Source organism: Lupinus angustifolius, chromosome LG01 (genome assembly GCF_001865875.1).
Source record: "Lupinus angustifolius cultivar Tanjil chromosome LG01, LupAngTanjil_v1.0, whole genome shotgun sequence".
NCBI classification, from domain to species: Eukaryota; Viridiplantae; Streptophyta; class Magnoliopsida; order Fabales; family Fabaceae; genus Lupinus; species Lupinus angustifolius.
In genome coordinates this window covers 15,599,625-15,616,853 of record NC_032009.1, presented here as the reverse complement: position 1 = coordinate 15,616,853, position 17,229 = coordinate 15,599,625, and the positions used below count along the sequence as shown (strand labels likewise).

The window sequence follows — 17,229 nt, the reverse complement described above, 5'->3', positions numbered from 1 at the left end:
AATAGAAATAAATTCACCATTCCTTTGAACCTCTGCCGGTTTGGTTTCAATAATTGTGGGAAAATATTGGACGTTTCAATAATTGTGGGAAAATATTGGACGTACAATTATATTATAATTTTTTGAGTAAATTACACTGACACTTCCTGAGTTTTAGTGAAATTACTCAAACCACCCCTCACTTTTCTATACTTACACAAACCTCCCATATTTTTTAACTTTCATTACATTGACCACCCATGCATAAGAAATAAGTGTAAACTTTTAAACAAAAAATGTGATAAATGCAATTAAGCTAAATAAAACATGATATATTGTGGAGACACGTCCAAATAATATATGAGTCAATATTTCTTTATTATTTTTGGTTCGTTACACTATATTATAAGAGCGATTTAAACAATATTTCTTTAGAATTGTTGATGCATTTTGTAACAAAAGTTAATAAAGATACATTGATTTGTATATTATTTAGACTTGTCTATACAATATATCATGTTTTGTTTAACTTAATTGCACAAAAGAGAAGAAAAAAAGGCACCAAAGAGAACGTGTTGGAATATTTCTTCTTCCGTTAAGGAAGTTGTACAAATGTAAAAATCAAGGTAGAGATATATAGTTGAGAAATTGAGATAAACTTGGTGCTGGGCAATAAATCTAACGTAAATGTTTGGCTAAGTGCTCAAAGGCAAGGGGATGCACTATAGAGCATTTATTGGGACCCAACTGCTAACAAATCCATTGCTGTCACATGCATCTTTGGTAACAATCATGAGCTTCATATCAAATAAGATCTTAGATCGCATAGGATAACTTTTATACGATTAATAAATCATAATCAAAGCCTTTGTAGTTTATCCTCTTAATAAACAATAATCATAAATTATGTGTTACGAATTAAAACTATTTATGTGCTACTTAATGTTATATATAGTTGATCCTCAATTTGAATAAAAGATAAAAATTATATTTAGCGGTCGACGTCCAATATATAATGTTATTAAATATTATATATCATATAAATCTTAAATATAATTAAAAATTATACATGAGTAATATTTTAAATTTTTATTGGAATGAAGATTGTATGAATAACCTTTTTTTTATTTGAATGAAGCAAATTGTTGCAGTAGCGTCTCTCTGTTTTTTATTTCAAATGACTGCTCACATTAGTTTCGCAGCTTATTCTAGGTTATCTATCAACATAAACCACGTGTCTAATGTGGATTGGCTTAGGCCACCGTCCATTTTATAGTGCAGGATTATGTTATAACCTCTCATTTCATAAAACTCCTCTTCTGTTTTCTATATAAACCCCTAACCCTGCATGGTATATACTCACCAAGTAAAGTAAGCAATATATAAAAGCAAATACACTGTAAATTAGTTTGTAAAGTAATGGCAAGCATTAAGGTAGCATGTATGGTTCTAATGTGCATGGTAGTGGTGGGTGCACCCATTGCACAGGCTACCATAACATGTGGACAGGTTGTTAGTAGCCTAGCTCCATGCCTCACTTACCTGCAGTCCGGTGGAGCTGTTCCTGGAACATGCTGCAACGGAGTCAAGGGACTCGTGGCGTTGGCTCAAAGCACCGCTGACAAACAAACAGCTTGCAATTGCCTCAAATCAGTGGCTGCTTCGACCCAATTCAATCCGGAGAATGCAGCATCACTCCCGGGCAAATGTGGGGTCAATCTCCCTTACAAGATCAGCACCTCCACCAACTGTAATACGTATGGTATTTCTATCCATTGTAAATTTATATCATAACCATGTTAATCAATTTATTTTAATTCACATTAATTTCCACAATATGATTTTATAAAGAATGAGTAGATGTATAATTTTTTAAAAATAGAAAAATATTCTTTATACAAAACACCATATTGTCTATCAACTCTTTGTGTGCAATTAGATGACAATGGAAGAAGAAACAAAAATAATAAAGTAGATTTAAATAGCTATCCTGTATTACTTATATTTTAGTGAATTAGTTTATGATATGCTATTAAAATTCTCCATGATGATGGAACTTATAATCCCTAATAATTACATAAAATTAAATTTAAGAACAAAATAGAAATTTATGTAACAATTTCTTACATCATGATTTGACAATTTCCTTATCTTGTTACCTCACAATTTCCTTATCTTGTTATTTACCTTTTTAATGAAATTGTCAAGTTTTTCATCTAAATATTAATAAAGTGACAACACCCATAAATGGATGAAAGGAGCTAAGCTTCTCTCCACATTATTCTTATCTCTTAACAACCATCATTTAAATATTTAGCCTAATGCCTGAGTTTTTGGAAATAATGGTTAATAATAATACCCATAAAAAAATTCATTAAAATTCTTAAAAGGGTTTTCATGAGATTACTCTTTTACATACTATTCTCACATGTTTGTGAGACAAAAATCATTATCCTGTATATGCATCCTTGCTCTTTTGCTAGCTAGTTACTGAAATTTAGCCAATTAATAGAATTAAGCCAAAAGTACGTCTCACTAGCATAGATTACTTTTGGTCTAAAATTTGGTAATTAAATCACTTCATTTATTTATTGGTTTGTGCAATATTGCAGCATCAAGTTCTGAAGAGTTGATGTGGTGGGAAAGATACAGGCACCATAGCAAATTTCTAGTGTAGGATCCTTTGTATAACAATGCTGTAGCATTGATTAATGATAATAAAGGGAAGGCGACAAGGGCTCCACTTATGCGAGTCTTCTCTTGTCAAGGTGTCCCATAGTTTCATTTCATAACACTTTGGTCTAGTTATATCGTCTGTGAACAAAGTTGATGTTTTACTTAGTTGTGGCATGTAATAATTACATAGATTGTAATTCCATGCTACTTTACCTTAAATTTTCATAAATTTCTATTGCTTAGTCTATAAAACTTTGTGTTGAGCAGTCAAGATTATTTCTGCATTGAAATGTTTTCATTAAACAGGGCAATGGTAAGTCATAATAATATTATCAGCGGTAAGTTAAATAAAATTCTTTCAAAAAATACCTACTCAAAAAGGTCATATAATTCACATATCTAGAATTTGGTTCCATAATACTATCTTCCTTCATTAGTACAAGTACTATATATATATATATATATATTTCATTTAGTAAATTAAGATTTCTAATTAGAATATGGTACCATAATACTATCTTCCATCATTAGTACAATCGCTTAATGTTTATTTTTATATGATAGTAATTTAATAAGACATTATTTTGTTTTCGAAACTATCAACTAAAATATAATGCATTTTCCAATTATTTGAGTACTAAAAATTACTCAGACTATAATATATTTTCCAATTGCTTGAGTACTTAATAGTATTTGAAATATTGTTATCTTTAAAACTATCAATTAAAAATAAAAAAGTATTAACCAAAAGTAACTAAATGAAGAATGATAAATAAATATAAGTTATATTTATTGATTTGTATAATTTACATAAAAATATATTTTCCCACAAGTAATTTTTTTTTAAATCATTAAAGGGCTAGTTTGAGCGTGATAGTGAAAGTTGATCATTTTGTAGGATGAATGAATCATAAAGTCCTTCAAAATCTTGTACTAAAAACTAACCAAATGATAAAGATACAGGGTATATAAGGGAATATTAATTTATCATTCCCAAGGTACAAGATACATGCCTTGAGGCATAGGGGTGACAATACGGGTCAGCCTGGGGCAGCCTGGCTCGCCTTTGACCCGTCAGAATATGGGCTGGCCCGACCTGGCCCTTATTGTTATAAGGGCTCAAAATGTCAGCCCGACCCATATTTGGCAAGACTAGCAGGTTGGCCCGTTTTTTTCTTCTTTCAAAATACACATTAAAGCTTTTAGACAAAAATAAATAATTCAAACAATTCATAAATGTCTTTTAAAACAAAAAATCACAAACAAAAGACACAATTTCATAATAACATATTGCATTAGTACAAAACTTGTAAATTCTAAACATAACGAAACACAATTGTTTTTTGAATACTTCTCATTAATCAATTCTTGAATTTGTAATACGTATATCATGGTTTACAAAATACAAGGTGGGGTCTATTCTTCGCCCGAAACAAAGACTAAAAATAAAAATAAAAATAAAATAATGATGAGTGCGTTGACTTTACAAAAGTATCCTACACAGGTTCCCTATCAAAAGAAAGAAAGGAGCTCCTAGACCGGTGGTGCACTAGAAACCTCACTCGGGTCTTCCTCGATCTCCGAGTCTGAAGAGATCTTTATAACCTCCACCGAATCCTCTATGCAAATTAAATATACACAATCATCGTCCTCGTCCTACACCACCTCATCTGTTTTCCAATCCATTAAAGGGTGTATCCCCTAGGCCCCGACGAAGTAGCCATGTATGCTCCTTCCGTCCCTCTTGGCATTGAGTCAGTAGATGATAATCTCAGTTGGGGCCAGGTCTTGACAACCTCCAATCTGCCTCATGCCTCAGCTGGTGCGGATGGACTAGAATGTACAAACCTTCGCTCTAGTAGGGCGAACGATGCTTCCCGAGCTGCGTAATGTGTCAGGAGATGTAACATAGAGCCATCACATACAAGATCCAATTCCATGTCGCATGGACCAGTATAGGTGTATCTCTTTCCTTCAACGCTCCATGCCCCCTCCTGGGACATGGTAAAGCAGTAGCCACTAATCATCGCCAATCTGTCCATCTAAACATGGATGTATACGAGTACACCAGAAAGTGAGAGAGTAAAACATCTATTGAAAAACTTATCATTGACGTTGTGGAATTACACAGAATATAACACCAAGACAAAGAACAAATACAGATATATCATATGATCATACATGCATGTATTAATGATGAATGGAGTATATAACTTATGATTTTATAATCAATATCGATAAATACCATATATGAATGTTATGCATATGTCCACCATCCTTACACCATTATCTTCTCAATAAGTATTAGGAAATAACCGAGAGTACAGGTCTCATAACAAGTCGATTTGATAGCACCAAAACTTATTCCTCGCAAGGATATATATATGTTCCAACAGAACTGTCCATTCAGGACGGTGTCATATCAAACACTTTCTAGGCATCCCTCTTATTGATCCTGATTGCAAAGAGAGGTTGTTAGAGATCGTCTAGTTTGTTCTGTGAGCACTGTCCGATCCAACATAATATATCATCCAGGAATACACGGGACTTGTCTCACCTAGACTCTCCCTCAAGACTTTGCTGACGAATCACCACCATTGCCGTCCCTCTCAACATCTCGGGGCTCATTCGTCTCCCGTAAATTTCCTCTCCGCTACTTCATTATTCACAATGAATATGCATACTAACCGAAGTTAGCAAATTAAATATTTTAATCCATCTTTTATAACGATTTGCCCATTCTAAGACATCTCCCATCGGGAATGCTTCTAGTGGCACCTGGTCTTAACATTTAAACCATAGAGAATAAACCTCAGCACCACTACGAACCATCGTTGAATCACCCTCGACGACACTCAAGCCAAGCCTCTTAAGGTCAGACGATTTCGATGCATGGGCATATAATACTTCTCATCACCACTACGAACCATCTTTGAATCACCCTGGACGACTCTCAAGCCAAGCCTCTTGCAGGCATAATATAACACTTGCGGGCCTCGTCCTTAACCATGCAATTCTTTACATACATCACTTTAGATATGGCAAATCTTCTTTGTATCGTTTCCAAAAATTTCATATAATCATTCATCTTCACAACATTTACTTATTGAAAGAACATTATCTCCAATAAAGGTGTTTTAGGTTTTATTGAATAGGATTGGAAGTGAATGAACTCTTGATGGCAAAAGTGCTATTAGACTCTCGCACATGTGAGAGTTATCATTCAGACGACTTAAAAAGTCTTGTTTGTATGGAGCCCTTTCGCTCAAACGAGATCTGTCTTGCTCAAGCGAGGGAATCACCATTTTTATAAGGCACATGTGGCTCAAGTGAGAGTTGTCTCGCTTAAGTAAGAAAATAGCTAGTTTTCTTTGTGCATATTTCAGATCAAGCGAGAGCTGTCTCGCCCAAGCGAGAGAACCCCTTTTCTCTAAACACTTCTCGCTCAAGCGAGAAAAGCCTAAAACTTAGTTAAATTTGTTTTCTCAATGAAAAGTTTTCTCATTTATAACACATGTTTTTAAGCCTTGAATTTAACAATTATCTCATACATATAATTCTTAGAACAGTTATTTGAGCAATATTAAACAAGAACAATCATGTCATCTTCATACATAAACATAACCTAACATAATTCGGCATAAGAAATATTGTTGTACTTAATCCAAACAAAACAGACAATTGATTAAGTACAAGCTTTCTTAATACCCAAGACAACTCCAAACTTGTGAGGGAGTTTGGAGGTCCTGAAGCATATTCGGACACCACTGTGTCACGATGTTTTCTCCCTCGCTTGAGTGTGTCGTGCAAATTGTTTCATCGATTCCAGGTGAGCTTAATTCATCGGGTCTCTTCTCGAACTCTTCATCACGCCAAAATCAAAATAACATAATTAGGTCACTTTGATAATTACTATTCTTACGAAATAAAATTTTACGCGAAAATAAAACTTCCGATCTAAAATGAAGTTAATCGCTTTCATCTATCCGATTCTAGGTTAGGTATTTCTTGAATCATCATTTATCATTGAAAGTCTTACAACACAATGACACTTTCTAAAATAAAGTTTCAACAAAACTTATAACATAATTATGTCATAATCTATGGATATACACTAGGTTAGTTTCCCAGGAAAGAGAGGTGTGTCATAAAGACACACTTAAATACGAAGTCTTTCCTTAGACAGAACTTTTCTAGACATGTATTTCCACTTCATTACATTTTTCCGGTAATGATAACTATTCATAAAACTTATCTTTTGCTAGTAAAACATTTTTATTAAGATTAACATTTTTAAGTAAGATTATTAGGCTAGACTTACCATTTTAAAGTAAGCCAACTTAAACAAATTCAATACTTTTAAATCATGACTTTTTAAGTCAATCTTACTACTTTAAAGTAAGCTAACTTAACCAAGATCAACACTTTTAAATCATTTTCTATCTAATACTTCACAACACTTTAGGTTTATAAAGTCAAGAATTTTTAGGTCAATCTCCTCATTTAAAATATGTTACTAAAGAAAACACAACTAATTTCATGACCATCTCAACACCTCCAAATTTTAGGATAACCTCAAGGGTTAATAGGCGTTGATTTCATAGTCATGAACTATAAATCATAAGTTAACATTGTTACTACTTTACTATCCAAAACTTCATAACACTTTAAGTTTATGAAGTCAAGACTTTAATAAATCATCTTTTATCCCAAATCATTACTTTAACTTGGTAATCAAAGAATAACATATTCTAGACAACCTTTTACACATAATACCTTTTTAAAATGAAATTTTTTCAACTAAACTCATAAATATTTTGAACTTTCAAGAATAGACATAAACTTTTCTTAAACACAATAAAGGTTCCTTTGATGTTCAAATCATCACCTTTAAACACATTCAAATACTAACAATAATTTCTAATATTTATAAAGCAAATAAACTCATCTAACCTTATCTAAAGATATAGTTTTTCCATCTAAGAACAAGGAAGAAATTCTAAGTTCTACATAAGTCAAAAACTACACAAAGGTTCACATGATTTCATTATCATCCCATTTAGTCATGACTTACAAAATATTTAAAGAAAATAAACATAAAATCAACTCCGTGAATAACATACTAAGAGATCATGATTTTCTCATGGTGTATGTGGAGAAAAATGGAGAAGAGAAAAAGAAAAAGAATACCTTAACTTTCTTTAGGAAAATTATTGTAAAAATGAGATGATGGGGTGACGTATTTATAGGAGAGCATCACCCTCTCTCAAATCTGAAAATTAATGAGAGGCAATTTAGCTTTAGGCTAGTTTAGGTGATGTGTCTAATGGTGGTGGAGTGAGGAGATTTGGTGAGTGATTTAGGGGATTATGGAAGCTTTGACTTTGCTTGGTTGACAAGCCATTGACCCATGATGTGATTAATACTCCGACTTGATTGATGTGGTGTGATTTCGAAATTGAAGTCATGCCTGAGTATTACCGGGTCACTTTGTCCGAAAATATATGATCTAACGATTTAGGTTTTTACCCGAAACGTCGAAACTTGAATTTCGAGGTGAAAAATAACTAGAGATGAGTTTCGGACAAACTTGATGTCTATTTTGACTAGCAATAATATTTCGAAGCTAACGGAAAATTTGGAATTCGATTCCGAGTTACGAAACTCAAAAACTGGGCGAAAACTCGATAAAACGACCCGAAATCATCTCGGGAACTTTTATTCTCAAAAAATCTTGAAAAATAGGGCAAGCTAGTATATTATAATACAAGACTAAAACTCAACCGAGGTTTAGCCTAAAAAATTACTGATTTATTTCTATAAGTAATTCATTAATAATTAACTACTTAAAGTGCTCGAAAAAAACACGGTGTTACAGATCTTGAATAGGAGAGATAAAAATCGGAAGATGACTGCTTGTGATGGATGGTTTTGTTTGGATTGATAAAGAAGTTTCCGTTGACATAACAAATATAAAATATTGAAATTTTAAAGTAAGGGTCCTCTCTAACATTTATTGAGATAATTTTATTCATAATCATTAATTTTATATATAAATCATTAATTTATATAAAGTCATATTCAATTTTATTGAATAATTTAATTGGCTAAATTAGTTAGACCTAATATAAGACTCATTCTATCTTAATGTTCATTCTATCGTTTGCACCATGCAAATTATGTACTAAATTGAAATCCTCTTTGATATATAATGTCAAATTATTGTCGGTCCACATTATTTTTTCTTAAAGTTTTTATCATCTTATCTAAAAGTTTCAATTTTGTTGTTATGGATTATTTCTAAATATAATCTTCTCAATTTATTGAACTTAACGTTTGCAATCCTTAATTAGAATAATACTCAAGACTGTTTCAATATGCCTATCCAAATCTTAAAGTTTTAGACCACATGCGCAAGACAATGGAAAGGTATCTTGGAAGTTGTAATACCTTTGGAAAGTTTAGAGGAAGAGGCTTTCGAAGAGGCTACGATTTGAATAGGACTAGTAATACCAAAGTTTGCACATATTGTGACAAAGAAGGACATACAGTTGATGTTTGTTACTACAAACATGGTTTCCACCTAACTTTGGAAAACAGAGCGCAAATGTTGGCAATAATAATGCTATTGGAAGTACCATTTTGATTAATGCAGGCAGTGGGAATGAATTGTTGGAAACAGAGACTAACACACAACCAATACTGAGTTTCAGTCCTGCTCAATATGCTGAACTTGTATCCCTATTCAACAATGCTAGTATAAATGGTGTTGGTGGAAGTAAAGGGAATCAACTCAGCATCACACCTCTTGCAGAAACAGATTCATTAAGAACTCAGGCAATATCCACCCATGGATTCTTGACACTGGTACAACTGACCACGTGTGTCCTTATTTTTGTAGTTTTGTATCATACCATTCTATTAAACATGTTGCTATCAAACTACCAAATGGATCTGTTGTTTCAGCTAAGCATTTAGGGATGGTTATGCTCTTTGAAAAATTGGTCATGTGCAATGTATTGTTTGTCCTACAATTCAAATTCAATCTCATATCAGTACATAGACTTGCACTTGAATTGAATTGTAGAGTATTTTTTGATCAATCTTAATGCATGATCCAGGATATGAGTACCTTGAAGATGATTGGACATTCTAAAATGCACAAGAATCTCTACATTCTAGACACACCTTCAAGACCATGTCTGCATAAAACTTGCTTTAATAATTCTGCTTGTAGTGTTTCTTCTTTTGACTTGTGGCATTACAGATTAGGTCACCCTTCTATTGTTGTCTTACAACACATTTGTAGGGAATTTTCATATTTACATTTTGATGCTAAGAGAATTTGTGATTTCTGTCATTTGGCAAAACAAACAAAGTTGGCATTTCCTATCAGTATGAATAAAGGTTTAGCACCTTTTGATCTCATACACATGGATATTTGGGGTCCATTATTTGTTTCCTCCATTCATGGTTTCAAATACTTTCTTACCGCGGTTGATGATTATAGTAAGCATACATGGTTATATCGTATGAAAAACAAATCTAAGGCAAGGAGTTTAATGCAAAATTTTGTTGTTCTCATTCAAACTTAGCATCATAAGATTATCAAAACCATTAGAACAAATAATGGAATGGAATTTCAAACGCCCTCTTTATTTGACAAATTTGGAATCATTCATCAAACTTCATGCGTTGAAACACCATAACAAAATTCTGTTGTTGAAAGGAAACACAAGCATCTACTTAATGCCACTAGATTAATGCTTTTTCATGCTCATCTTCCACACATTTTTTGGTCTTATGCTGTGCAACATGCCACTTTTCTCATAAACAGGATTCCTAGCATCACTCTTCAATAGAAATCCCCTTATGAAATGCTCCATAAGTGCAAATCCAACCTTAATGAGCTGAAAGTTTTTGGTTGTCTGTGTTTTGCATCCACATTGCTAAATCATCGCACCAAATTAGATACTAGAGCAAAGAAGAGTATGTTTTTAGGATTCAAAAGAGGTGTTAAAGGTTATGTGTTTTTTTATTTACACTCTAGAGAGATTTTTATTTCAAGGAATGTGTACTTCTATGAAGATGAATTTCTTTACATCTCAATTAACAAAGCAACAACTTCTAATATTTTGGCTCCTACTTCATCTTTTGGCTTTCTTCATGACAATACTCTTTTCTCAAATTACAAATTACCACAATCTTCCACTCCTTAGTTAATACATTATCCAATCTCCTCTAGCACACAAACACAAACATAATTCACTCTTCTCCCCCAAAAACCACCAACACAAAATCCTTCTCCTCCTCAGAAAACACAAACTATTAGAAAGTCTACAAGAATTCGTGGTCCACCTTTATACCTTACTGAGTTTCATTGCAATCTTCTTACACAAAATACTACTACTACCTCTCACATTCCTCATCCCCTGTTCTGTCATACTCTTCTATTGCTCCTCATCATCTATCTCATATTCTTTCTGTTGCTACACATTTTAAGCCAAAAACATACCTGCAAGCTATAAAGTCACCTGAGTGGATCACTGCCATGACATATGAACTTGCAGCCTTGGAATTAAACAGTACATGGAGCATTGTTGATCTACCACATGATAAAGTTCCTATAGGTTCTAAATGGGTATATAGGATCAAGTATAGATCAAATGGGAATATTGAAAGGTACAAGGCCATATTGGTTGCAAAGGGTTATGATCAAATAGAAGGTATTGATTTTTTTGACACTTTTGAACATGTGATAAAATTAACAATAGTGAGATTGATGTTAGAACTCGTTACTTCTGAAAAATAGTTTATGCATCAGTTAGATGTCAACAATGCATTCTTTCATGGGGAATTAACTGAAGATGTTTACATGCGTATTCCTCAAGGTGTAGTATGCTCAAAGCCTAATCAAGTGTGTAAGCTGCATAAATCTCTTTATGGGTTAAAGCAAGCAAGTAGACAGTGGTATGGCAAGCTTTCTCACACTTTTATCCACATAGGCTATGTTCAATCTGCTCATGATCCCTCCTTATTCACCAAGAGACATGGTAATTCATTCACTGTTCTTCTCATTTATGTAGATGATCTCATTTTGGCTGGTAATAATGTCACATAAATCACATTTGTCAAACAACATCTGCATGATTTGTTGAAAATCAAAGATCTTGGTCACTTAAAATATTTTCTTGGGCTTGAGGTGGCAAGGACAAGTAAATGGATTACTTTGAGCCAACGAAAATATGCTTTAGACATCTTGGCAGACACAGGTTTCTTGGCATCTAAACCTGCCATCACTCCCATTGCTAAGGGTACTATTTTATCTCAAGATTCTTCTGGTGCTTACAACAATCCCACTGGTTTCAGAAGATTGGTGGGAAGACTTCTTTATCTAACTAATACAAGACCTGATCTCAGCTTCTCTGTCTAGCAATTGAGTCAGTATGTGAGCCACCCCACTAATTCTCACTATCAAGCTCTTACTCGACTTCTTCGGTACATCAAAGGAACACCTAGTCAGGGTCTCTTTTATCCCTATGATTCTGCACTCCAACTAAAAGCTTTTAGTGATTCTGACTAGGACACATGCATAGACACAAGGATATATGTTTCTGGGTTTTGTGTCTTCCTTGGAAACTCATTAATTTCATGGAAGTCGAAGAAGCAAACAACACTGGCTAGGTCTTCATCTGAGGCTGAGTACAGGGCACTTGCTTCTATTGCTTGTGAACTTCAATGGCTGACTTTCTTACTTGACAACTTTCCTATTTCGTTCATCAAGCCTTCTCTTCTCTATTGTGACAACAAATCAGCTCGCTATATTACAGCTAACTCTATGTTTCATGAACGCACCAAACACATTGAGATTGATTGTCTTGTTGTTAGAGAAAGACTTCAAGCTCGTCTCTTCCATTTGCTTCCCATTCCTAGTAAAGAACAACCTGCTAGTTTGCTTACCAAGGCTTTGGATGCTTCAACATTTTCTTATCTTCTTTCCAAGCTGGGAGTTTTGAATATTTACTCTCCAGCTTGAGGGAGGGTATTAGATGATTATAGTCTTGGTTTATTTATGTATTTTTTCCTTTAGCACTTGGGTTGTTAGAATTACTCTTCTTTTGGCAGTTTCCCTTTTAGGCAGTTGGTTAATAACTACCCAACTGTTTTAACTACTTATCCTTCTTTTGGCTAGTGTTATTGCTGTGTATATAAGTAGCTTCTTTTGGCTTGGTGAATTAATTGAATGAATGATAATGATGAATTCTATCAAATCCAATATGGCATACATAGTATTTTCAAAATCACAAGTGGGTACAAAATTTGTAAAATGCCTAGAATCAATCCATTAACTCCTTTCCCTTTTTTTAATGTCAGAATAGTATGGTAATATCGCAAGTGAAGGCTGCCATGTTTTCGGGTTATAAAATAGGTACAAGTAATATTACCTAAACAAAAAAACTGTAACTATATTCCATTTTTTTTCACATTCAATATTACTGAGTTTATGTCTATGATTAATGGAGTTGAAACATTTTTATGATGATGACAATTGTATCCTTAAGATTGATAATAATTAAATTAAAAATATTATTGATAAATTGATTGATTTCTATAAAACAAATTTTAAACTTCTTAATTATTTTCTCTATTCAAAATTATTACTTTGTTTATTATTTTACTTTAGAATAAAATATCCCACACATTTTTCTGGCTAGAATATAATACTAACTTCAATAGTTTACAAAAAAAAACAAGTCATGCATTGGACCACAATCTTTCACTCAACAAATCTTATCTAAAGGACCAAAGTTACAAAAGAAAGTTCAACAACCAAATTTGAAGGGTAATTAAAAGGGGAACATCTTTTTGCCAATATTCAAACTAGGATGAGTTATGACCTTAGAAAAGAATACGAATCAGCTAACAAGTTACACTATTCATCACCTTTCTCTATCTTTTATAATTCTTTTTTTTTTTCTTTTTTTAATCATCGCTCTTCTCTAAATAACTAAAAAATCTAAAGTTAATGTTGAAAGTTTTATATTTAATTTTTAATAATATATTTTAATTTTTTTGTAATTGGGTGCTTACAACAATCCCACTGGTTTCAGAAGATTGGTGGGAAGACTTCTTTATCTAACTAATACAAGACCTGATCTCAGCTTCTCTGTCTAGCAATTGAGTCAGTATGTGAGCCACCCCACTAATTCTCACTATCAAGCTCTTACTCGACTTCTTCGGTACATCAAAGGAACACCTGGTCAGGGTCTCTTTTATCCCTCTGATTCTGCACTCCAACTAAAAGCTTTCAGTGATTCTGACTAGGGCACATGCATAGACACACATATATTTGTTTCTGGGTTTTGTGTCTTCCTTGGAAACTCATTAATTTCATGGAAATCGAAGAAGCAAACAACGTTGGCTAGGTCTTCATCTGAGGCTGAGTACAGGGCACTTGCTTCTATTGCTTGTGAACTTCAATGGCTGACTTTCTTACTTGACAACTTTCCTATTTCGTTCATCAAGCCTTCTCTTCTCTATTGTGACAACAAATCAGCTCGCTATATTACAGCTAACTCTATGTTTCATGAACGCACCAAACACATTGAGATTGATTGTCTTGTTGTTAGAGAAAGACTTCAAGCTCGTCTCTTCCATTTGCTTCCCATTCCTAGTAAAGAACAACCTGCTAGTTTGCTTACCAAGGCTTTGGATGCTTCAACATTTTCTTATCTTCTTTCCAAGCTGGGAGTTTTGAATATCTACTCTCCAACTTGAGGGAGGGTTTTAGATGATTATAGTCTTGGTTTATTTATGTATTTTTTCCTTTAGCACTTGGGTTGTTAGAATTACTCTTCTTTTGGCAGTTTCCCTTTTAGACAGTTGGCTAAAAACTACCCAACTGTTTTAACTACTTATCCTTCTTTTGGCTAGTGTTATTGCTGTGTATATAAGTAGCTTCTTTTGGCTTGGTGAATTAATTGAATGAATGATAATGATGAATTTTATGAAATCTAATATAGAATACATAGTATTTTCAAAATCACAAGTGGGTACAAAATTTGTAAAATGCCTAGAATCAATCCATTAACTCCTTTCCCTTTTTTTAATGTCAGAATAGTATGGTAATATCGCAAGTGAAGGCTGCCATGTTTTCGGGTTATAAAATAGGTACAAGTAATATTACCTAAACAAAAAAACTGTAACTATATTCCATTTTTTTTCACATTCAATATTACTGAGTTTATGTCTATGATTAATGGAGTTGAAACATTTTTATGATGATGACAATTGTATCCTTAAGATTGATAATAATTAAATTAAAAATATTATTGATAAATTGATTGATTTCTATAAAATAAATTTTAAACTTTTTAATTATTTTCTCTATTCAAAATTATTACTTTGTTTATTATTTTATTTTAGAATAAAATATCCCACACATTTTTCTGGCTAGAATATAATACTAACTTCAATAGTTTACAAAAAAAAACAAGTCATGCATTGGACCACAATCTTTCACTCAACAAATCTTATCTAAAGGACCAAAGTTACAAAAGAAAGTTCAACAACCAAATTTGAAGGGTAATTAAAAGGGGAACATCTTTTTGCCAATATTCAAACTAGGATGAGTTATGACCTTAGAAAAGAATACGAATCAGCTAACAAGTTACACTATTCATCACCTTTCTCTATCTTTTATAATTCTTTTTTTTCTTTTTTTAATCATCGCTCTTCTCTAAATAACTAAAAAATCTAAAGTTAATGTTGAAAGTTTTATATTTAATTTTTAATAATATATTTTAATTTTTTTTGTAATTGACTTTACATTTTTAGTCCTTATCAGACAGTGATTAGAAAAAACTGTATTTTGATAAAACCATTGTGATAGTAAATTTTTCTTTGGTTTTCAACTGATTTTTGGGTATGTGTATACAAATAAAAGATAAAAAGTATAGGAGAGATAATTTAATTTTTTAAGTGAAGTTATTAAATTTGAATTATTGAAATAACACTATTGTAAATAATATTTTCTACTATTTTTTTGAATAGGGTATTACTAATATTATTTAATGTGGACAAAGAAGAAACTAAGGTAAAGATGAAATACATAAGATTTTTTAATGTGAAATATTAGGGATGAGATTTGGATAGGTTAGGCCGGACAAAGTATGTATTTTATCCGACTCTGAATGTTAATCGACTAATTTGTTGAACTCGAAACAAGATATAATGAAACTCAATTATGTATGGATTCAATTAAGTTCAGACGAATTCAAATTTGACCCTTCAATTGACAAATGCTTTAATCTCAAAAATTAATCATTAAGTTCTAATACTGAGCTTATTAATTCTTCATCACAAGTAATTTATTTTATATCTCATTCATTTATTGTAGAACAGTCAATTTCCCACCACATATGAGATTGTTAATCAGTGTATTGTCTATGCTACTAGGCATATATAATAATATCATGACCACCACATAGCACATACGGATATTCTGAAACAAAATGATATATATAAATGAAATTACAAAGCTAGAAACTAGAGTTTTATCTTAAAGAACTAGGCAATGGTACTCACTAATATTGGGGTAAAAAAAACCATTGAAGAGATTGAATAATGCATAGAATGAAGTTGCACAGATTTCTACTATCATGTAGTTTGGAGTGACTGAAATGACCATTATTCTATGATATGTGGTAGAGGAAAGTAAAGAAGCTAACATAGAAAAACCAGAAGAATTTTGCTCATGTCCACTAGAAGCACATCATAGTGTAAACCAATAGTGTATAATATGCAGTTTGAACAAGCACATGATATTTCAACAATTACGTGAGAAATGAAATAATGCTATATCAAATAAGTGAATGAATATGGAAAAAATGAACTTAAATTTTAACAACTAAGACAAAAAGGGTGACAAGTAGGGGTGGCAAAATTATCCATAATCCAAAATACATCCAAATTCATCCAAATTAAATTTATCCAAATCCATCCGTTAGAATTAATGGATTTAAATGGATATAATTCAATGAATAATGTTGATAATGGATTAATTCAAATTCATCCATTATATCCAATGGATATTCATGAGTATATTCATTTGGATGGATACTCAATCCATCCAAAAATGTTGGTTCACGATTTTGTAAATTTTGGAATCGTTAGAAAAGAACCGAATCGCATATTCAAAAAATTATTTTATATTTGGATGGTTAAGCTTTAAAGTTAGGAGATAAAATATGATTAAAAATTTATGATTATTAATACATATAGGCTATAAATAAGAGGCCAATAGAAAAAATAAATTAGTAAACAAACCTAAATATTTATTATCCATTGAGAAGATAGAATGATAACTAAAAAACTAGTATACATTTTATCACTATTTAGAGATAAAATTAATTAAATAAAGAAATTAAGGAACTAAAAGAAAATAAAGAAAGAACTTGAGGATATTACTAATGATGTGAAGTATTAGAACTTACTGTTGGACTAAAGAATTGATACCAAGTTTGTCATTCTTAAATTTTGGTTGACATTGTCGAAGATTTTGTGGACTAAAAT

The 17,229-nt window shown here is 32.2% G+C and overlaps 1 protein-coding gene across 4 annotated transcripts in view; it reads left to right on the top strand.

Moving 5' to 3' along the window:
• LOC109350009 (non-specific lipid-transfer protein 1-like) overlaps positions 1,333–17,229 on the top strand; it is an 86,688-nt gene continuing 70,791 nt past the window's right edge. For 2 of the 4 annotated variants that reach the window (XM_019591134.1, XM_019591117.1), the window contains exon 1: positions 1,333–1,736. In XM_019591134.1, coding sequence (XP_019446679.1) covers positions 1,399–1,736 — 338 coding nt within the window. In that variant the 5' untranslated portion in view covers positions 1,333–1,398. Of the gene's footprint in view, positions 1,737–2,585; positions 2,879–17,229 lie in introns of those variants that run through there. The other 2 variants (XM_019591126.1, XM_019591110.1) reach the window with 2 other exon arrangements.